Raw genomic sequence first — 24,128 nt, 5'->3', positions numbered from 1 at the left:
CAGTTCTGTTTCAGTCCAATCACTCCTGAAACATCAGGTAAACTATCAAAAAAAAGAAAGGAGAATGTCTTCTAGCTCATGATCAGTTTCATTTTTCAAGTTATCTCATTAAGATACTTCAGCTCTTTAAAAAGAAAAATATTTCCCGCAGTAATTCTCAAAGACAAATAAATCACCCTTCTGAATGAGATGTCACTCCCGGCGGCCGGTGCATATTGTTCTTCTCCCGCAGTTTTTGAACCCCGGGAGCTGCAGAACTTGGCGGTCCCGCACTGCTGCGGCTGCCCGGGGCAGCGCCGCGGGCTCGGCAGGCAGCGCTGCCAGCAGCCGCCCACCGGCACGGCCGGGCAGCGGCCCCGGCCCGGGCGGGGCGGGGGGTCCGGGCGCCGCCTGATTGGCCGCAGCGCGGGGCCCCGCGGAAGGTGCCGCGGGCGGCGGGGGCGGCGCGGCGGGTGCCCGCAGAATGGGCGGCAGAGCCGGCTTCTTCGAGGTGGGTGCGGGCGGCGCCGGGGGCGGGGGGCGGCCGAGGCGAGGCGAGCTCGGGCCAGGTCCCGCAGCATCCTGCCGCCGGTGGACGGGGCTGCCCGGGATCCCGGCGGGCTCCTTTCTCTTCCCCCTCCATCTGCATTGAAGCGCCGGGGAGTCGGAGCCAGCCGCTCCCGACTCTGCCGAGGGAAGTGACCGCCGCCGGAGCCGGGCAGAGGGGCCCGGAGGGGCACGCTGCTCCCCGGGGGTTTCACTGGGGCGAGGCAGCAAAAGCGGCTGCCGCCCGCCCCGTCCTCTCCTTCCCCGGGCACGTTCCCCTCGTCGTTCCCGATCCCCGCGTCCCCGGTGTTCCCGGAGAGCGGGGCGGGGGGAATCCCCGGGCTTCCCGGCGGTGCGCGGAGGCGCCGGATCAATGGCTCTGGGCTTCTCGCGGGTCCTGCCTAGGGCAGCACCGCGGGCAGCCTGCGCTGGCTCTGGCAGCGCGTCCCAGCCCTACGGAGAGAGCGAGAGCGAGGAATGTTCTCGGCACCTTCTGTCCCCAACTTGTCGGAAAACCCCGTGGCCAGCCGCTGTGCCCCTCGCCGGCAGCCGTCCCGCGCAGCCTTCCGGCCCGGTGCAGGCGTGGCCGCGGGCGGCAGCGCTCCGGGCCGGCTCGGCTCGGCGGCAGGGAACCGGCGGGCCAGTTGGTGCCCTGGCCGAGAGGACGGCGCCCGTGTCCGGCGGGTACGGGCAAGAGCCCTCTGCTAGCACGGAGCGCTCGGTCTTGAGTGGGGAATGAAAAACAGCCGGGCGGAGTTTAGTACAGTCAGCTAGCTCCTTGTGCTCGCAGAAAGCGCAGGGTAACGTGCACCTGGGGAGCTTCAAGGGTAACATCTCATCCACTTACATAAACAGCCACACCGACTCTTTGCTAGAATTAGTTAGGCTGGCTAATACAAAAAATCTAAAGAGCGGCTTGTATTACAAAAACAGGTATGTACAAGCTAAATTACAGCAATCCTGAATGTGTTTCTGCAGGCTTATACTTGGGTTTCTCAATCACGACTTACCTAAAAAAAAATGCACAGGGAGGAATGTTCCTCCTCCTGTGCAAATTACAAATCAGTTGTTGTTATAACACTAATAGAATCCAAAGTAATCTGAAAATCATCTACCCCTTTAGTAACTCACCATGACCTAAAAGTTCAGGTTTTACTTTTCAAAGATATAAAAATGATCCAGACATCACAATTCAGCAAAATAAACTGCCTATAGCTATTTTGGGTGTGAGCTAGGCACCTGCTTTTTCCTCAGCAGTGCTGACTTCCTAGGATTGTTTTAGGAAAAACAACCAAGCTTTTACTGCCTCATGGACTTCTAACAGTGAGGTAGAACTCAAACTGTTGTGAGATCCAAATGCAGGAGCAAGCACATGTGTAATACCCTTCTGATTGCCCTTAGTCACTTCAGGTTTGCTCTTCTGCCTAGACTTACTTGAACTCCTGAAGAGCACTAGTTATTAGAAGACCTCAAAAGCACGGATATCGTTATTGTTGCCTGATTTTGCAGACGGGGAAACACACAAAAGTTGAATGACCTGCTCAGTCTTGCTAGGCAGGACAATAGCAGGAGATCCAGGTCTTTGGAATCCTAAATCAAGATCTCGTGTTTAAGCAATACTAAAGCAAACTCAGCATAATTCATAAATTTACATGTCAGCCTTGTATGTCTTAGTCCTTTTCTTTTTATGGCAGATAATGGGTGGAAAGAGATTTGCCCAGCTCATCCTGTGTGTGAGCTGTCTCAGGGGCAGGATGTGGACAAAGACTGCCTAAGTAGCACCAGCAATGCAGTTCCCTATTGCTTTCTGCACTGTTCTCCCTGATTTGTTTTCTGTTACAAATTCATTGACTTTGAATCCTGAATTGCATTTCCCCACCACACATTCAAAGCTGAGCTATGTAAAGAGAGAAGGTGAGTATCCCACTTCTCTCAGTAGTTCCTGGGGAGGCCAGGCAGAATTTCCACTGTTGTTATAAACTTTAGGGTTCCCTCTTTGAGGAACTGTATAAATTTGTACTTTTGCCTAAGCATTTATAAACCATTTACTCTTTACTGTTCTTCTATGGTGCTTCCTAATAAGAATCACAAATCACTTCACAATCACCAAACTGTCATCTTTACTTCAGATGTTGGTTTGTTTCTACTTTCACCTCATTTTTTAATCACTAATAGTCCAGAGAAGCTTCTCAAGGACAACTATAAATAAATATGCATATACTTGAAAATACTGCACCTGATAATTTGAGGAGATTCAACTCCAGACTGAGAGATGTATCACAGAGACTTGTATCTAGATTAATATTCTTTAGGAGTCTTAAATTCTCTAAGTTGCATAGAGAACAACTCTTCTGACCTATTTGAGGTTTGTTTCAGAGCTTATGATACTGTTTATCCTAACAGTGCCTCTTTTCCTCCTTTCCCTACGAGGGATGCCTATGTGATGTGCTCAGATATAAATGTCTCCAGTGGAGCTCTGAAGTTAGACTAATGAATTGTACTATTTCGTTTTACTTGACAGGTTTAGGTCTTCAAAAGCATTTCATGTAAAGAAAATAGTATGGTGTTCTGACTTCCCAGAGGAAAGATCCTTGAACAAATATATTCATACTGTAGAGAATTAGTATCACAAGAGCCACAGTTGTACTTTTGCTTCCTTAATTAGTTTGGATAGTAAGTGCCTTTTGTGAGCAGCAATACCCAAAAATGTTTTGGAATCTTCACTCCCTGATGATAGATTGAGCTGACATGTGCAGTACAGTCTAAAAGCAATAATATACTGGCCCCCCTTGCTGGCATTTAAAGTTCCCTCCCTCTTCTGTCTGTGATGAAAACCCTCTGAATGTAAGGGGGTGGCGACTGCTGTCTGGCTGGCATGGCTGGGATGTCACAGCTCCTGTTACAAAGGCTGCTCCCTCTCAGAGCTATGCTGTCTAAAGCCTCAGCAAGTAAGAGCACTGAGAGCAAGTGCTAAAAGCAGAACTGCGGAACATTTCAAGATGCTGTATCTTCCAAGAATTGCCAGAAAGACAAGGCCACAGATCAGATATTTGAACAGTCATTTAAAGGGACAATTGAAAATTTCCCTGCTGTTTGAAGACATCTGCTCTGTTTTCACAAGTAACACTAAAGATTATTATCATAGAAAGCGATGAGATGACAGGGCAAACATTATCCCTTACTCTTTTAACACCACTTTTTCCCACACTTACCAACACTTCAACATTCGGTTGTACTACTTTACTTAGAAGACAGCAATTTGTCTTTTTTCCTCTGTAAAGCTTGGAAGAGAAACTTAATTTTGTATAGGAGAAGATGATAGTAAGTCATTCATTGGTAGGAAGTACCTGGAGCTACTCAGAATTTGAAGGCTACATTTGAAATTATAAGTCTTATATTAGGAAAAAAATGGGCTTCTTTGAAGTGTATTTAGAAAAAAACCAAACCACCAGTTTTGTAAGTTCACCTGTCTGTATAAGCTCTTTAAAATTCCCAGGGTTTCCAATCTTCCTGCGCTATCAAAAGGCAGCAGACCCATCCTTGATGCTGCTAGGTAAAAAACAAAGAAAAAAACCCTCTTCAATTTCTTCAATTCCATGTCAAAATATACACTGTATGTACATTTTGACATCCCTACAGCAAATTATGCACAATGAGTAGTAATGAAACTAGAAATACTGAAGTTTGACAATGCAAACACAGTGCTTATACAAAGATATGATTGTGATTTCACAAAGAATTTGTGTAACTCTTCTACCTGCATATTGCCATTGTAGAAAACAACCATAAACTAAAGCCCCAAGGCAGTGAATATTCTCTTGCACAAGGAAAAGGCTGTGCAGTGGTGTTGGAAAACCTGGATGTCTACTTAGTGTTGAGTCAAAGCTGGCTCAGGTTCTCAGATGGAGGCACTCCAATGTGCTTCACAGTGACAGTGATACTCAGTGAATGATGTGACTTTTCAGTATGCCTGGGAAATTGGCAACATGCAGCTCTGTGTTAGCCAGCCTAAGTAAATATGCACTGAGTCAGTATTAACTGGTGGAGGTTCCTTTTCATCTTGTGTGTCCTGCAAGATCTCATAGTAGTAAAAGCTGAAAAGTTCTCATAGATTTTCAAGAGCCAGAATTCACTGTAAAGGCCTTAATGACTTTTCCTTTCTTGAAAAATAAATCAGCCTCCCACCCCAAGTGAATAGACCTTCCTTTTCCTTCCTGACTGTTCTTATGCTGACTCATTTTATCTCTGCCAATTATGAATCCATGTCTTTCTGAAGGATGAGCATTTGTAGATCTAGCTGTTAGCATCCCTAGGCCCAGGTCCACAAAGCAACTTGGGTTTTGCAATGTGTTTGGGTAGGCACCCAGCTCCAAGGTTAGATAGGACAATTTGGTCAGAGTATCCAAGTTTACTTCAACTCTTATCTCTTTACTGTGTGGTATCCCAGAAGGCATCTGCTGTAGAGAAATACTGAACAGAATTACAATGGAAGGGAGCAGTGATAAAAGGAGCCCAGAGAGACAGAAATTCAGGCTTTCTCTTTGGTAGGAGACAGCCCTTTTCACTGAATTCCTCTCCTGCCTGTGGTCTGCCTGTGGGAGAAATGGGGAATGGCAAAAGACATTCCAAAGCAATTTTCCCACTTCCTGGTAGTGTGTCTAACTATTACATGTAAAGCATGAAGAACTAGATCATCTCCTTTGCTGACAGTTTAGTTTCATTCAGAAACAATCTAAATGCTGTGCATTGTGCTGACCTTGGGATAAAGATGCTTACTGGATCAATATCCTTGGGGATTTAGATGAGAGCATGTCTAACTAGCAAATCAGAAACAGGTGGAAGAAATAAAAATGCAGTATGAGTGTCAGCACAGATCAAACACTGGCTTGCAGAAGAGTAGAACATAGGAAGCTGAGGAGTAAATACCTAGAGTATCTCTTGTGAACCTGTTAGACATCTAAATTCTACAAAAGTGAAAATTCATTTTAGAAAACCCTTTGAGTATGAGCATCACTGTATGTCTTCATACACAGTGAAATAATGCAATAAGATTCTAATCTTGTGAAATATGAGCCATTGCTTCAGAGGTAAGGATTTGTTTAGTTGGACTGCTTAGAGAATAAGGCTCTGCACTCCACAGGTAAGATGATGAAATTTTGCTTTGTGAACATTTGCTTGGTTCTGGTTTGGGAATTTCTCCCATAGCATGTGGCTAAGCTGTGAGACTCCCTGCCTCAGGACTGTTTACACAGGTTTAAAAGGCAAATGCATAAACTAGTTGAAGAAAGAAATCCATGAAAAATTATTAAATACATAGGCAGCACTTCTGGTGCAGGAGAATCAAAATCCCTGTGTCTTCCCTTTCCCTCAGTCACTACATTCTTGCCCTGTTTTATTGCTTCTTCTGAGTCACCTGCTGCTGGCTGTTTCAGAAAGCAATTCTAGATGGATCCTTAGACCCATCCTCTGCTGCAATTTGTACCTTTCAGTGCAAGAGAAGCTTCAGACTGAGAGTCAGTTGTAAAGCAGCAGCACAAATAGAATTTTCAGTGTAAGTACACTTACAGCAATCTCCCTTTGGCTTAACTCTTGATTTGAAGAAAACTTCTTGATATACCCTAATGTGACATCACACTGAGGCATGCTTACTCCCTTCAGGAACAGCACAATCTACCAGAAAAGTCAAAGGAGATAGAGAAAATTAATAATTCTATAGGAAAAATGTTTAGAAATATTCAGTTTGCCACAGTTAGGACTGTGGCAACCACTAGATTGGTTTTTAAAATTCAAATAAACTGATTTATGTAAGCATTCTGACAGTTTAGGGGAGAATTCATTCTGCTCATTGCTCTTTCTCAGACTGGTTGGGTCCTATACTGTGAAATAAACTTTTTTTTAACTGAGTAATTTCAAAATAAATCAATACAATATATGCTTATGTCAGTGCTTATAAAGTCTCACTCAAGTTTACTCAATCTGCTGATTACAAATGGTTTCAAATTAAACTTCTAAGATGCACAGGATAAATGTGTCAGTATTGCCGTAATAGTTGTCACATTATTTTTGAAGATTTGTTGATCCTTTAGCACTTTAGCTATGGCTTTAAACTGCAGGAATTCAAGTGAACTATATTTTTGTAATCCTATTACAGAGACACTACATCTTAAAAACTCTTTTTACACACTTTGCTCAGCTGTTTTTCTCTGATGAATACTTTTATTTTACCTTTTTATTTTCTGAATAAAAATTGAACAGCTGAATATACTTTTCTGTACTTATATTGTGTATTGATTATTCTTTACCCTCAACCTGTTCTAAACATTAATAATCAGGATTTTTTCTTTTACTAATGACACTATTGATTTTTAATCCTTATGCAATTGAAGAAATTTGTCTTCTAATAAAAGATATATATTTGTAGTCACTTACAAAAGAGTTTTTAAGGTCTTACACAAATCTGCCTATTGATTAAGTTCTACTCTAAGTAGTCTCAGAGAAGCTGTAGTTTAAAATATCTTAAAAAATTCACCAAATAAATGGACTGTAAGTCTTACTGCACTAATGCAGGCCAACAGTTGATGTCCTATTGTGCTAAATGCTTTGAAAACACAATGAAATTGAAATTCTCTGAGCCAAACAATTTATGTTTAAAAGAGATGCTACCCATCAGTAAGTGTTCCAAGAACAGATTGCCGGGTGTCTGAAAACTGTTGCCAACCAATGCATTAACTGCCTTGGTGCTGTGCCTCAAGGCTGGAAACATTGTGTTCAGTGCTAGGGTGCTTCATGGGATTGGCCAGGATGTTCAGGAACTACGTTTCTCGCTTTGGATCAGGCTTTTCTGTTCCTTCTGCAGGGAACACCTACACTGGGGGATGTTCTGATACATCTGAGAGGTGTGATAGAGGAAACAGTCACCTTGCTTTCACTCTGTTGCTGTACAATTTGCTGTGGACTGAAGTGGAATCTAAAGCTGTGTTCTGGCATCCATCTTTCTGAAAAGGAAAAGAATGTTTGATATTTGCTTAGATCTTGAAAGTAATTGAAAGTAAATTAAATGTTTGAAGTGGGAAAAAAAAAAAAAAAGAAACATTGAGCAGTTTAGGTTGCAGGAGCCTTGTGGAAATCATGAAAACTCCTGCTCAAAGCAGATACAGCCAGATCAAATGGCAAATGGCATTGTCCAGTCCAGCTTTAACTGTCCCCAAGAATGGAGATTCCACATCCTCTCTAAGCAACTTCTCATGTTTTGCCTAGCTCATGGTGAAAAAATTTCTTGTGTCTGGATTTTCTCCTATTTTATCCAGACACATTCCCTCTCACCATTATCTCTGTGCACTTCCAAGAAGAGTCTGGATCCATCATCTCTATAGGCTTCCTTTAGCTATTTGCATGGACCAATATAGGCAGGTATGACAGTTTGGCATTTGAAAGAATTGTGCTGGAACAGAACCAAATAACAGTAGAATCAAGCTTTATTTGTTTGTTTTACACACTGATTCTACAGAGATTTCTGTACAGCCACTCCCATGAAAACCACAGAGCTAAAGAAAAACGCTGTAACTTTCAGTCTGGTCTTGTGCCTAGCAATAATAACCAGGCTAAAATACCATAAGTGGTAGAAAGATATTTAAACCACTGTAATTGACCTGGAGAATATCTCTCAAATACAACCACCGGAGGCCATAAATTAAAACTGCGCCTGGGGGATTCTGATAATATATATATATATATATATATATATATATATATATATATATATATTTGGGTTGGGTATGGAATGAGAAGGACACTACTAAAAGTGTAGGGACTGCTGCAGTCTGCAGGGTATTCATTGACAAAAGAGCTTTGAGATACACCAGAGGTTTCAATAGTCCTTGTAGCAACTTGGCATCAGAAGGGAAAAAAAGTGGTGTACAGCTCCCTCTCTGCCCTGTACTTGTTCTGTGGACTGCAAGTGTCAGAATAATGTATTTCAAGAATAGTCTTCTGGGAAAGGAATCCATTTCATTTGCTTTCCCATGGAGATTTCACACCAACAGATATTAAAACTGTAAATATGTGTTATTTTAAATATAAAAAAATCAAGGGAAAACATATCCCAACAATCCATCAGATACTTGTTAGGTATCACAAAGGAGGAACAGCACTTATCTCTCTCAGTGTCCCAGTCAGAGCTTACAATGCACAGGCAGAAACCACCATGGCATTACTGTTCCTTGTGGAGATCAGATTTGCTAGGTGGGACTGGAGCTCAAGTGCTCCATTGCTGTGGCAGAAGAGAACCCTTTGGGACAAGTGAAACAAGGAAATAAGATACTCCAACCAAGTGATCTCTTCAAAGCAACCTTCTGAGAAAGATACTGGATTGTGACTCCTATTTTTAGTGAGGAATCATATTTAAAGTCTAATATTAATCCATTCTCTTGGCCAGTTAATACCAAACATAATTAATTCTAGATGTTTATATAAAAACCCCAACAACTGCAATGAGGTTTAGGGAGTTGCTGCAACTGGGCTTTGAAATGTCTGGGGACTTTTCTGCTTGGCTGTTGATCAAATCATAACATTTTGCCAAACTGCCATTTGATCATGGAAATAAACTGCTCTTTTCAGAGCTGTAGCTAAACCTCTGCTTGGAATATGAAATGCTATTATGTAATTATAAAACAAATGATTGAAGAGGCAAGAGTGACACTGACTATTCCTCTAACAAATTTTTAAGTGTTTGTGAAGCCCAGGTATTTAGCTGCATTTGTTCATTATGTCCACCAATATTTTCCACTCTCCTGACAATTAAAATATTTTTGAAATAATACACAATAATTTTCAAGCTTTATGTACTCAGAATATTTGCTTATATGCATCTATATACATTTAATTTTTTTCTCAAGCTCTTTATAATTTTATGAATCATAAAAGTACTGTTCCTTAGTGATTCCTGTGAAACTTCTCTACCCCTTACTTCTTCCACTTGTTCTAGCATAAGAAAATACCCAAGATCACCTTTTTTGATCAAACACCTAGCTACTTCTGCTACTGAATATATCCAAGAAGACAATTCATTTGGCTTTTTTTTTTTCCAAGTTGAGTGCTTCTGGAAACTGGTGATTGAAACTGTCTCTTGAGAACATCAAGAAGGTTTTGAACTCAATTCATAGATCAGAGAAAAACGGTGTCCCACTCTGAGAGTCACAGGAAATTGTGAATTTGAGAACCAGCTGAGTTTACACGTTATTTAGCCAATAATGATTAATTATCATTTTGTGTCCTCTCAGGTGGAAATCCTTGATTGGGAGACAAAGAAACAGCTATGCTTCCTAGATAAGGTAAAACAAAAATCTGCTTAAAAGACTAGGTGACTTTTTAAGAAATTATTAACTTTTCTGAAGTAAATATGGTGTTTATGAAGAGTATTTAATCTTCTGGTAGCCTTTCCTTGGCCACTTGCAATGATTATGCAAGCTTCATACTTACTACAGTGTATTTCAACCCTTTTCCAGAAGGAGCTTTTGGGCAAAAAGGACAACTTCAGTTGTCCTTTACTAAGTTGCTTTACTAAGAGGGTGCCTGTTGTTTGGTACTCAGAAACCATCAAATTGTCACTGCTGTAATAGTAACTCTTGATCACTGCTAGAGAAGCTGCCTCTGAAATAGGTGTCAAAAATTGTCCTGCCTTTTTCCTGTCAGTTCTTTGAATCCTTCATGCCAAGGCTAGGCACCTGTACAAAATAGCTACATTGTCTAAGTCACATTTCTATTTGGCCTAATACTCTTGCACCTAGTAGTTGTCATTCAAAACATGCATCTTATATTTACAATATTTTTGTTGCCTAGGTGGAACCAAATGCTACAATTAGAGAGATCAGATTGATGTTCCATAAATTATGTGAGTATAACTTCTGCAGCAGCTCACATCAGAATATCCAGTACATGAATAGGAAAAAAATTAAATAATTGAAACATAATGTACGCACACATAATGCTGATAATCTGCACATGAATGTGATCACAGCGAGATTTCAGTAAAAATATTTTATCCTATCCTGATACAGCTTTGTATTTTTTTTCCTGCTGTATAATTATCACCTATATTAGTGTTGAATAAATATTTAAAAAAACCTTTAAACAAAGCTCATCTTGTATTGCGTTCATTATAGTAGTGGGTGATCTAAACTAAACATTGTGTATCACACAACTCTGTATGGTCTTACAGATCCTCGGTGGTACCCAGCAAGGCAGTCAATAAAACTTGATCCAAGTAAGTACTTGTGAGGTCTGCAGTAACTAAACTGAGCAGGGCCCTGGCAGGAAAAGTGTACTTAGGGGTGTTGGCTCTTAAGAATCTGTTTCCAGCTATGATAATTAGCACTGTGAAAGCTGAAGAGAATCCAGAACAAATATTATTCTTTGGAAGGAAACATAGTTACACCCTGGTGCTTGGTAATTACATCAGGAGTTTGCACATTGTTCCAATGCACTTTCTAACTGCTGAGCACTGTTGCTCTCCAGAGAGGCAGCACAGGATCTAGATATTCACTGCCCTTAGCTGCAGTCAGATGATCTCCATGATGATGCTCAGCTGAAGCACCAAAAAGGGCTGTGAGTTTGAGCTATCAATTCACATAATCCTCTGTTCTCAGGCAGGAATTACAGTTCTTTTGAGGGAAACTAATGCAGAACACATTGCTGTGGACATAGCAATTGCTGACAAAGCTGATGACAGCTGGCTGACTTCATTAATACACTTGTAGATATTGCTACTAGAAGCCTCTTACATGGCCTGAGTCCACAAAAGTCTAATTGCCAAACTGTGTTAATTCATCTTAGCTAAAATGTAACACTTTCTTCCTTTGCTTTCATTAAGGATAAGTTTAAACAATCCCTTAAAAGTATGCTGGTGAAGATTTGCTCATTGTGTAAAATCTGTCCATGGAAAACAGATGTATCTTGTTTCCTTCTTTGAAGGTCTCCCTTGTCAGATTCTTCTATGAATTTACATAGTGAGACTTGACATGAGAAAATGCTGGCCTTTGGAGGTTCCTCCAAATCTAGGCATTAAAAGCTCAAGTGCAGTGGAATCACCTCATAGCTGATTGTTTGGGAAAAGAAAGGCAGTGAAAATTTCTATAGGAGAGTTTTCCAAACACAGCTTTTCCTATCTTCTGTTTGTCTGATGATGAGCAATGAGAAAAGCAGAAGAGAGAGAGAGGTGCAGCTGACTAGGAGGTCAGGGAACTGTCATAAAGGGCATCGCCCCATCAACAAATCCTGCTGTTGGCAGTGATGAAGAAAGTCTACTAAACTAGATAGGCACATAGGATTGGGAATTCTTTTAACTGTTTTGGTGTGAATAGAGGACCCAGGCTTATATGTGATTACAGGGATAAATAAAAATTAAGTGTAAATATTCTTGGTCTGTTTAATGAGACTCCAATAAACCCACATCACATCAAGGTGTCTCATAGATAAAGCACCATATAAAGCTAGTATGCTTCCAAAGTGGACTTGAATGTCACTAAGATGTAATTACTTCTTTCCTTCTCAGAAGGAAAGGCTCTGAGGGATGAAGAAATCCTGCAGCACCTCCCTGTTGGCACAACTGCTACCTTATACTTTAAAGATTTAGGGCCACAGATAGGATGGACTACGGTGAGCTCTGCTTCAAGTCTGAGCCATTTCAATGGCTAGTTTTCCACAGTTAATCCTTACATCACTTTTTGTTTCTCTCCAATATTTCTGCATGATGTCTGTTCTGATAGTGGATGCAGGCAATGAATCCTCATTGCTTCAGTTCATTTAATCAGGGAAAGCAGTAACAGATTGAATGCCTATTCAGTTCTCTGGGAGAGCAGCAGTGGAAAACCTGCTGCAGGGTAGGTTGGCTCTGCAGATTTTCAAATGGATGTCTACTGCAAAATCATTGTGAACTAGGTATGCAAATGCCTTTGGCAATCTGCTCCACCGGACCTGTGTAACTCCTGACAAAATTAGGATTATACTCCATTGAGTTTGTCCTACAAAGAGGCATGGGAGCAGCTTCACATGTCAGTACCTGAAGTGACTTCAGCAAGAAAATGCATAAAATTAAGATTAGTTGCTGTCTGCATGTGACTGTGTCCCAGGATGCCAGTGACAGGCCAATGACAGCTGATAATTTCTGCAATATTAGCAGCAATCCACAAAGACCTTGCATATTTACTGTCTTAGCTCAAATGCAAATTTTATCATAACTCACTTGGCAGGCAACACAGCACTGCTGTTTATGCAGTGAGGTGACCAATGACCCTTCTAACTCTCTAGAAGGTCCTTGCTGCACAGTATTACACTAGTTCCGATAAACAGCACGATGTCAAGGGAAAAGTACCTCATAATTTAAAGACATATTTACCATTTATTAGCTATGAGATTTTAATAAAACCCTGTGTTGATTACAAATAGCAAAGACAATGTTAATAGGAGGTAAAATTTAAAAAGTCAAATATGTTTTGCAAGACTGAGTCTTCACATCTTTACTTTGGATGCAATGCTGATAAATCAAGCAGCTATTACTCAATTCAAAACCCAGGAAGACAGACAAAGGCTTCTAATGGCAGTGTAGACTTCAAGACACACATGCATTAATATCCACCAAAATATCACAGGGCAGAGTCACCCCAGGCTTCTACCATTTCGTAATCTTTTGCTCTCCCTGCCCTTCAAGCTACTTCATTCAAATATAAACTAACAAATAGTTTAGTATTATCAAATCAAAAAGATGAGCCTCTCATCTACAAGCAAACCTGATCTTCACCAGAGAAAATGCTGATCATAACAGAAGTCAGTAACTCAACTTTTCTGAGTATCAAAACAACTCTAAACACATTAGAGAACTGGGATTGTTTGGTTTTCTTTTTTGTTTGCTTTCTTTAGTTGTTGGGTTTTTGTTTGTTTGCTTGTGACGGAAGTACAATCAATTTCCCTTCTTTCTCTGTATGTGAGGTATGGACCTACTTTCCTCACTTATAGATAGGTGGAAAATTCAGCTGTTAATATTTGGTCCAAAGTTAACTTCAATTTAAAGTGATATTCCTAAGAAATACACACTATCTGAATGAATTCAAGTTAGAGAAATAGCTTCTCTGGTTTCCTCTCTTTTTTTCCCCTTTCTTTTTATTTTCCTTCTAGTATTCCAATTAAAGCTTGTTTGAACATAGAATGAAATCATTGTTTCCCAGGACAACTGCTGTGCTAACTGTTCACACAGATGGGGTCACTGTGAATACTTACAAGCTGTGTTTCGAGTTTAAACAAAATTCATGCAGTAGAAGCAGAACTCCTATTTCTCAAGACAAATTCTTCACCAAATTTCATTTTAAACCAAAATAAAACAACAGCTTTTGAGTGCAAGAGAAGGGTGAGAGCTGCATAAATGTAACATGCATGCATATTTGTCATGATCTCTGGGCTGCCATTGTTATATTTTCATACCCATACTGTGTCTGCTGCACTGGCAATGGCTGTTTGAATGCAACTGAGGCAAATAATTGCAAAATATTTAAGTGCATGGCTACCAGTTTCATAGCCAAACCTTCTACTACCTCCCTGCCTCTCTTAATGCCATCCTGGACGTGTGGAGGTGTTTATCCCACTGCATTAATTGTCACAAAGAGACCAAAGCAAAACCATCATCTAATTCAGCTGTCTAATGATTTTCTCTCTTTTTGCAGGTATTTTTGATAGAATATACAGGTCCATTGTTCATCTATTTTGTGTTTTATTTCCGCATGAATTTTGTCTATGGACTGGATGAGAGGTTTACATCAAGTCCACACCCAGTAGTTAAGTAAGTCTGTTTGCAGGCTTGAGCAGTATTTCTTGTAGTCTTATTCCAAATGTCTTGCCACACATGGCTTTTTTAAGCACTCTTAAATGCTTTTGTCTTGCTGTTTCTAGCTTGGCATGTATCTGCCATTCTTTCCACTACATCAAAAGGTTGATTGAAACAGTATTTGTTCATCGATTCTCCCGTGGGACTATGCCACTGAGGAATATTGTGAAGGTAAATTGTGCCAGAGTCTATCCACAGCTGCCCTTATAAATCCAGCCTAGCCAGCCTATGCTCTGCCTCTGCACCAGAGACATTTTGTGTAGCTTTTGTAGCAATGAACAGCATATCTCACCCATAAAGCTTCCCCAACTTCTTTCAGAAGATTTCCTCATGTCACTATCATATAACCCATATGCTGTCATACTGTTACTAATATTATAGAAGTCTCATTACTTTTTAAAATTTTAAACCTTCAGTATACCCTTCCTTTTCACTCAGTGAGATCCTTGGGTGTGAATGTTTTAGTAACAAGTTAGCTTTAAAGGTAGTACAGGCAGGCACAATGGTAGAGAGCTGCTTTCTTTTAAAAAAAATCTATTTTTGTAACAGTCATTTTATATCTGCTTTGCCCCTAAAATTCTCTTTGTTGTTAAGGAACTGTTAATTTACCTTGGATCCAGAGCAAAGCAGTTCAGTTGTTCTGCATTTTCTTCTCCACAGGAGCATTCCCTGATGTCACCAGTGCTGCTGGGGCACAGGGCAGCTCTTGGGGTGCAGAGTCTGTTCCCTGGGTGTCTGAGAAGTACAGTGACTGCATGGTTATGCATAATTATTTCATAAATGTTTGTAAAAGAGAACACACCAGTAATCAAAAGTACAATTTACTCTAAGGAAGACAAGAGATTATCAACTGGAAAAGCATTTGGGATTTAGGCAGTTCCTTGCAATTTGCACTATGGCAGTGATCCTTGTAGCAGCTGAAGCTCTACCTTGTGGCCAACTCCTTACAGCTGTCCAGTGGCCCTGGTCCTTCGGGTGATAGCTTTCAGGAAAGGAGGGTCTGTAGTGGGGCAGTGACCCTCCAAAAGAATCCTCCCTCCAAATTTATTTGGCTTCCTGCAGCATGAGTTGTTAAAAGGTTCACAGATCTCATTCTTGACACAACAGATCTTGCAGATCTCTTGTTCTTGACACAACAGTAGCTGTTTAGCAGTGCTTGGGTTTCATTTGCTTTTATAATTTCATTGGCCTTGGTGGTGTTACTCCAAAATTCTGCCAGTGTGAAAAACATCACATCTTTTTTTCCCATTTTTCCATCACATAGAAGTGGTAGACAAGGCTTCTTACTTTCAGGGTTTGATCACATACACAGCAGATATAGATAGCTTCTCTCCTAAGTGCTGTGGAATGCTATGGGGTACAGGAGATACTTCAGCCTCAATAAGCAGAAATCTGAGATGGGAATTGATGAGATGGGATTTTCATCCCTTTTTCCCAAATGGAACTAGGAATAAATTACTCCCTACAGTGCAGCAACCTCACCAAAAGCAGAGCATACTAACATAGTATAATTTTTTCTAAGACATGATTTTTCTAGGCATTGGAAAGGTAGAATACCTGATTTATCTGGACCTAGTAAACAACTCCTTAGGGTGAATAAAATAGGCATTAATACAAAAATTGTGTGGTGATAAAGAACTAATTGAAAGAAAGATAATTATGGCTGTGCCAAAAAAGGATCAGTCTGACCTTTAATAATAGGGAAGTACCAGAAGAATTCCTCCAAGATTAGCCTCATGATTGGTCTTATATGGTCTTTCTTTACCCATGAACATTTTTGTGAGTAAAAGGAAGGGATATCATCACTTTGTAGAAAAACATCTGGAGGAAAGAGAACATTAGATCTAAATAAATATTATTTAAAGTATTTAAATAGTATTTATTTAGACAATATAAGAAGACAAACAGAAGGGTACATGCTGGTCATGAGTAAACATAGGCAGGATATTAAGAACTATGGATTGTCTGTTGCAGTGGAGAAGATGAAAGTCCTAACTGTAAGTTTGGAAACTTAGGAATAATTTATTTCTGGGATCCCTGCAATATCTGAACTTGACCTGCAGCATTTTATAAGAGACTGTTGTAAAGCTTTATTATTCAGGATTCACAGAAACTCTTTCTTTTCTCCAAGTGGGTTTATGAAGTCTGCATGTTCCTATTTGAACCTCACTGGAGGCGTTTGTATGAGAAATATGGATTCAATGGCAGCTGGACATTTACCAGTATTACTGTAAAGGTCCTTAGCAGTGGTAGACCCCACTCATCTTGAAGTTTCTTTTCTTATAACCAAGGAATAGTCTTGCAGCAAATCATGTTCTTTGGGTGATTAGCACTTGTTCAGTTCAATTAGAACATGTAATTTTGGGGACTGAGCCATGATAATTCATTTTTTTAATTCTACTTCACTGAAATCCATTGCCATATGTTCCATCCTGTGCCGAGCCTTGAAGCTAGGAGAAGGTTTTCTTGAAGATACCATTCCTAGATTACAAGAAACTGTTTCCATCTAAGTTTGTACAGCAGTCAGTAATTTGTGTCTGTTGAAGAAGCTAATTTTAGGGAGGAAACAGTAGTTTATGGATAAGACACTACCTATACTGTTCCTCACTGGAATCATTCTCTTGGTTCTGCTGCATTTCCTGGGGGCAAAGGAAGTCATCACAGGGAAGCTATTTTTTCTGCTCATTCATCCCACCTGATTTGTAATTACTTGTTAATAATTTGCTCTTTTACATCAGTTATCTCTTACACAATCTCATTACAAGGACATACTAAGTGCTTGTATTACATCACACCCAAAAGGGTATCCATTTTGTCTGAGGTCTCTGGACACTGCAGTGGTTCAGTTAACTCTGAGAAAAAAATGGAAATGCAACTGAATGTTTGATACAGCTGCTTGCAGCAGATGAGGGGGCACCAGCATTTTCAGAAAAATGCACCATCAGACACTGCAGTCAGCTAGTGCAGGTTGGAGACGCTGAGGTAATCACTTTTCCAGGGTATTATTGCTAGAAATGCAGTTCTGGTATATACAGAGGGAAAAGACTGCAAAATTCAAAGCAAAACAAAAAAAGTTAAACCAGGCGGGAGAGCCTTGGGTGGGATTTTTACCTGCATGAGCAGGAAAGGAAGTGGTGAAGGAGAAAGCAGAAACACCTAGGAATGTCTAAGGTATAAGAACCTATTTGGAAGGCCAAGAAAATGAAAGAAGACCAGGAAGACTAAGAGGATCAGAGTTTTGCTTAAAATTGAAAATAGGATGCAAGGAAAGATAAGGCAAAGAAAAGAAAGATAAAGAGCTCAGTTGTGGTCTTGCTGAAGTCCAGGTGATAAACAAACATACCCAAATACATCAAAAACTGAGGCGCTAGGTTGGGTAAAAGAAGACTAAACTGATGAGAGGCAAATGTTTGAATTGTTGAGGGTTGAAGTCTGTCTGCAAGAGAATGGCACCTAGAGGTCAGAGCACAGAGCAAAGAAGAGGAAGGGCCCAAGAAAAGGCCTCCCTCCCACCTACAAAAATAAGGAGGGAGAAAATAGCATGTCACCAAGACACCAAAGCAGCAATGACTGTCAGAAAAAACCCCAAAGGAGGCAGGGCCAAGGAGGCCAAATAAGAGGTAAAGGTTGTCATTGTAAGTAATTTTTTCAAGGATGAAGCCTATGAACAAGCACTGAGATTGGTGAGGAATGTGGCAGTACAGCCATTAGTGACAGCTCATTATCAGTTTCGAGAGTGGAAACTGCACGGCAGAAACAAAAGGACAGCAGCAAAAGGGACTAACTAGAGAAATCACAGTGAAAGTGTAGAGGAAAGCATCAGGCAGGAAAAGTTAAAGCATAGGAAAGAAACTGATGGGGTGAAGGAAAAGGGTACAGGAGATTCGGCAGTGCAAAATAGTAAGTACAGCAGAGAGGACAGTGCCCAAATCTGGTCTTAAAGTCTCAGGGGTCAGCAAAACAAGTTTCTCTTTAACATGCAGTCTGTATGCTCTTCAACTTTGCCCAATGGCTTGCCAGACAAGATAATTTTGTTTTCAGTCATATGATCATACTTTCTAAAACTGTTTATAAATTTAAGAGCTCCAAGATATTTTAGAGGAAATCTAAACTCTATTAGTACCATTTCCTTTCTTATTTCCTGTTACCTGCTCCCACCTACCACACTTAGTACTGCCATTTCTTGTTGTATTATTAGCAAGTTGAAGGATTGTCCTGATCCATTATTATCAATAGTCTTGCAGCAAATAGTGGCCTAAAAGACTGTACTAAAACAAAGAAAAATTGCTTATTTTTCAGAACTGCTTATATTACTGGGGATTTGCAGCTTGGCTTGCATATTACATCAATCATCCTCTTTACACTCCTCCTTGTAAGTAGCAAAACAGCCCTCAATGATTTAAGTATTTATGTATGTACTTCCTGCACTAGTACTAATGACATGCAAACTCTTTTTTTAATAGCTTATGGGAAAAAACAGATAAATTTTGCTGTGATCATGTTTCTGGTAGGTTTCTTGCTTTTTCTATAAAATGCTAAAATATCTTGCCTTGATTCTTTTGTCATATAAGTGGAGGACTGAATAGGATAAACAGATACTTAGGACTAGGACATTTGGGACATGCTGCTAAAGCTAACCACTTGCATGCAAAACAGACAAATCTGTTGGTTTTTAATATGATTTTGTACAAAGGAATATTTTGATTCAATGTCCATTCCAAGAATAGGATATTGATCTGTTGGGATGATCTCTCATAATCTTTTAAATTTTGTGACCTTGTGTTTAAAAGCCAGTGAGTTTGTTTTGTGAACTGTTTATTGAGCATTAAAAATCACAACAGATCATAAATCTCAGAGAACTGGCCAGAGAACTAAGAGAGTATGTTGCTGATAATTTCCACTGATAAAATTTCATTTTGCTGAGCTTCAAAACCTGTTTATAGCTTTCTTTATGATTCAAAATTCTTCAGTCACTGTTCATTCTCACAATTCCTAGGAACACTTCATACATGCAGAAGCTAAGTCAGTGTAGCCAATAAGATGTACCTCCATACAAAGGCTTTTCCTATGTATGTGTAACTTGTTCAGAACATCAGCTACTCACTTGCTTTGACAAATTAATCATCAGTGACTACAGGATCCCAAAGCAGCTTCCCAAGATGAAAATTCTGTGAGGTCATAATCTATTCACATTTTATTGAGAAACTCCATAACAGAAAGCACAGAGCTGGTAATAAACTCAGGAGCTCTGACCACTAGTCATTTGCTAATAGTTATGCATTGCAGACACTGGAAAGTGTCCATAATCATATAAATGGGTCATTTCAATACACTCTCTTCATAATTGATTGGGGCAGCATGCTTTAAATCTAGTGAAGGAAGCTGGGTCAGTTATATTTCATGACTCATATCAATTATACTCTAGAGAAGAAAACTTACTTAGAGACCAAACTGTATCCTTCTTGGAATTTGAATAATTTTTGAGAAACCAAGACTATGCAAATAAGTTTTTTGATGTTTTTAAAGGCATAAGAATAATCAAAAAAATAAAGCAAGTATCCCCCAAGTTCACTTCTATCCCCTGTGCTTTATTTAGATTTCAAGGGGATTATGTAAGTAATAAACTTGATACTTTGGACATGGAGTCCACAGTTTCTTAAAAATATCATAAAGATATAACAGAATATAATATGGACTCATATTTGAATTGAGATGTTTCATCCTTCTGTCAGTAGTCTTAGTTAAGGATATTTATTGTGCTAATAATAGATTATTTTCCTTTTCTTAAATATTTTAAAGAACCCCAGGAAATAACAGGAATAAAAGGAAGAAAAACAAATAGAAGGGAAGAACATTTTTAACTCTGTCATACTTTTTCTTGCAGCTGTGTGAAGCTGGAAATTTTTCCATTCACGTTGCACTCAGTGACCTCCGGAGAAATGGTAAAAACTGCGTCATCATTTTCAGTTTTGTGCAGCCATTCAGTACTTCCTTCAGTTGCTCTGCTTCAGGAAAGACCTAATGCTGGGGGGTGTTGATGCTGTCAGCTGACTGCTGTGGGAGCACAGGTTTCCCAGCACTGTAAAGATTGGATTCTAAGGGAAATCAGACAGTGCAAGGACTCTGACATCAGACTGTTGAACAGCATTTCTTAACTTACTACAATCTTCACTGTTTGGGCTGGGTTGTGTTGGGAGCAGTTACATTGGTTATACTGCCAGTGCAAAATGAAACAATGCTGCTACAAACCATGCTTTGGTGAGCAAGGCAAAGTTCCCTCACAGGTATTCCACTCCCCACTCCTCTTGCGAGTCCAGAGGACATCCTCTCTTCCCACATCCTGTTTGTCCCTCTGACAGTCATGAGACACAGAAGTAGGCAGAGCTGGGTTGTCTTTACAGAAAACAATATATTTAGGAATATGAATATTTTGTGATTTGTTTTCTAATCTATAGGATCCAAAACCTGTAAGATCCCATATCCAACAAAGAATCCTTTCACATGGCTGTTTTTCTTTGTATCTTGCCCAAACTATACATACGAGGTATGTATTCTCAAACAAGATGTTCAGATTTTAGTTTCGCTGAAAACATTTTTGTTTCTTTTAGAATGTTTTACATGGAAGAAACCTCTGAAACCGTTCAGCTCAGTACATTTCCCCTCCTTCCCTAAACCCCATGAAATCAGGTTGTGGACAAGAATTTGTCTGCTCTTCCTCCCCTCCCTTGGGTCAGTACTGATGTGACTAACCTTACACAGACAGCCCTGACCCTGGGTCAGTGCTTCTAGGGGGCTGCTAGACAAGACATGCACTGTAAAGCAGGACAAATTCTGCAGCCAGGAACAGGGAGATTGTCACTGAACATGTGTTGCAATGAGAGATGGAGGTGTCTGGTGGATTTATAATGTAAGAGCCTAGAAATATCACTGCAGGCAGGAAGATAGTGGTCAGACAAATATAAGATACTGTGATAGAGAAAATGAGCCAAAGTCGTCTTCCCCATTTTAAGTTATGCAATCACTTGTGTTGGTGGTGACTGCTTTAGAAACTTGAATCAGTTTATCATTTCATATTCCTTAATAAGGAGCTAACTCCTGACTGAGTTCAGAAGCAGATAAAGTCAGTGCAACTCAGTGTAACATTCATTCTTGCACAGAAGGACAGTGTCAGGTTTGAAGTTCAGTGGAGATCAACAGATGTTATTGAGAACAGCATTGGGCCTTGGACTATAGAAAGTTGCCATTGCTAAGAGCGATGCAGGTCTGATGAATACAAATTAGGCAGAGAAACAGGAAGGACACTGTTTTAATGCTTTAAAGTTTGTCATTGTAATAGCTGTGGAAGCATATGTGAAGGTTTTTTTTGTGATAATAAGGCACTGTTCACCTTTTTAACTAAAGGTCATTAACAATAGAAATTGATCTGGCTGACCTTGATTTTTTTATTTACTTATACTAGGACAAGGTTATTTTGATCAATAGAGACATAAATGCAAATGCTGTCACCAGAAATATTTTCAATTTCCTTGGCCAAAACAGGTGGGGACCTGGATCAGTTTCACTATCATGACTCAGTGTGTTCCAGGTGAGTAATGTTTTGGTACTTCAACCTGAAGTGATGTCAGCAGCAAGAGCACGTTTTTAATCTGATAATGAAATAAATATTTTTTTCCCTTCCTTCCAGTGGGACTGTTCACCTTGCTTTGCTTCATTCAGATGACAGTCTGGGCAAAGGATAAACACTGCACCTACTTAAGAGAATTCAAGGATTATCCAAGTCATAGAATGCCAATTATTCCCTTTTTGTTGTAAGAAAAGAAGGCTCAATTTGAATATTGCACAGAACTTCAAGAAGAAAACCTCATAAATATCCTGCCAAATAAATGAATTAATTAAAAGGATTTTGGTGCATGTTGAATCTCCACTGCTAAGGGAAATTGTATGCACTTGAAAGCTACACTTCCTTACTTTCAAGAATTCTCAACTCAGAAGCACCTTAAAAGATAAGGCTTCATTGCACAGTTGCAAAGAAAAAGTCCCTGCAGCTCACTGTAACCTGTACAAGTCTGTTTAGATTGATGGATCAGAGATCCTGAGAAGTCTCTGCTGAAGAGCAGCTCAAATTTAGCAGTGGGATTCTGCAAGACAGAAGCACTCTGGAAGGAGGACACACCAGTTAACTACAGAGCTCAGTTCAGCCAGCAGGGCCAGCTGGCCTCAGGACAGTGGCATGATCTGCCTTCTTTGACTTGAAGAGTGTGTGCTGCCTGGAGGCAGGTGCTTTGTAACAGATAACATTACCAAAGAATATTAAGGCTTCCTGGAATAAAGAAATAGGCCATATCTCAAAAACCTGATTTGGGTCTAACACCTAATTTGCCAAAAGAATCTTAAATAAGAAATGTTCATAGTATTTATGAATGTAATATCCTGTGCTGGGGTTTTTTGTTTGTTTTTGGTCTTCTTCATTAGTAGTTGCATACTAGTAAATAAGATTCAGAAGCAATCTAACCTATGCCATATCTTTGATATCTGGCCTGTTTTGATATAACATCTCCTTAATTGACCTTTTACCTAGCATTTTACATCAGTCTTCTCTCAGTAGTTTTTAATACACTTTGTAAATACATGAAGTGACTGCTAGTCCTTGGAACGCTCCTCCTATTTTTGGAGCCAGGGAGAAAAATCAACTTCATTTTGGACTTCCTGTGTTTACTTTGTCACAGGATGTTCTGTGGGACTTAGTTGGGGTTTCTGTAAATCTAGTTTAAAAAGGCTATTGAAATCTATCTGAATGACATTTTAAAGAAGCTATTTGAGAATATGAAGAGAATGCATAGATACTGTTTTTTTTCATAATTAATTTATTTATCTATAATAGATGTATAGAAAGATTTTTGCAACTATTTGTAAGGGTGAAATATGCAATAAAATCTATTTTAAAACCAGTGGAAATAATTATGGCAAAAAGAGAAGGCTACAGCTGGTTGCTGAAGTTTCATAATATTTTGTATAGTAAAAAGCAAGAGTGTCCTTATAAAAAAAATCTACATCAATTGAAGAAAAATATCTTTCAAAGCAAAAAACCACGATTTTAATTCTGTATAACACAGAGAAGATTTCTTAGAAATTATTAGATATGATAGATAACTGAAGCAATACATCATTATGAATTTGTTTTCAGTGTTGTTTTTCCACTAGTTAAACTGTTAACCAGAAAAAGAGAACTAAATGTCAAATGATTTCCCACTGAGTGCAGTGTGGAGAACAAGCAGGTTGAAGTTTTCCTCCTGAGGAGGTAGAAAGCACATACCCTATTCACACCTTGCGCCCACTTAATGTCCAGTTGCAGGAAAGAAGAAAAAATTGATCCTGTTTAGTAACAAAGAGACCTTTCCATGTCTCTGCAAGAAAACAAAACTTTTGGCAGATTTGGTCATACTCTCTTTCTTTTTAATCTTCATTTTGACATTTGGCCTCTCTTTGAGGCAACTTGAAGATGAGTATGAGATCATTTTTAATTAATATTTTTTTAAGAGCAAGTTTCTTGTCTGGGTCTGAGCTCTGAATTAATTCTTTCCATTCTTGCTGAGACAACCGTCTGTTTTCACTGGCAGCCTGGTGAAACAGTGAAGCAATCTCCCAGGACTAGCCCCATCAGCCAGCACTGTCTGACCTTGACAGTCCCGTGCACTCAGCACAGCAGGAATCTGCTTCTAAGCTGGGCAGTGCT

The 24,128-nt window shown here is 39.8% G+C and overlaps 1 protein-coding gene across 1 annotated transcript; it reads left to right on the top strand.

Moving 5' to 3' along the window:
- Positions 1-386: 386 nt before the first annotated feature.
- On the top strand, positions 387-23,434 carry TECR (trans-2,3-enoyl-CoA reductase). The gene is made up of 13 exons (XM_059478170.1): positions 387-490; positions 9,804-9,854; positions 10,363-10,414; positions 10,742-10,786; positions 12,074-12,177; positions 14,235-14,350; positions 14,461-14,566; positions 18,695-18,767; positions 18,859-18,902; positions 20,280-20,337; positions 20,851-20,939; positions 21,935-21,980; positions 22,080-23,434. Exons 1-13 carry the CDS (start codon positions 464-466, stop codon positions 22,205-22,207), a joined length of 939 nt encoding a protein of 312 aa, XP_059334153.1. The 5' UTR covers positions 387-463; the 3' UTR covers positions 22,208-23,434.
- Positions 23,435-24,128: the final 694 nt, after the last annotated feature.

The sequence above is a fragment of the Ammospiza nelsoni genome, chromosome 9 (genome assembly GCF_027579445.1).
Source record: "Ammospiza nelsoni isolate bAmmNel1 chromosome 9, bAmmNel1.pri, whole genome shotgun sequence".
Taxonomy (NCBI): domain Eukaryota; kingdom Metazoa; phylum Chordata; class Aves; order Passeriformes; family Passerellidae; genus Ammospiza; species Ammospiza nelsoni.
Note: the sequence above shows the minus strand (reverse complement) of the source record. Positions and strands in the feature narration are given on the sequence as shown.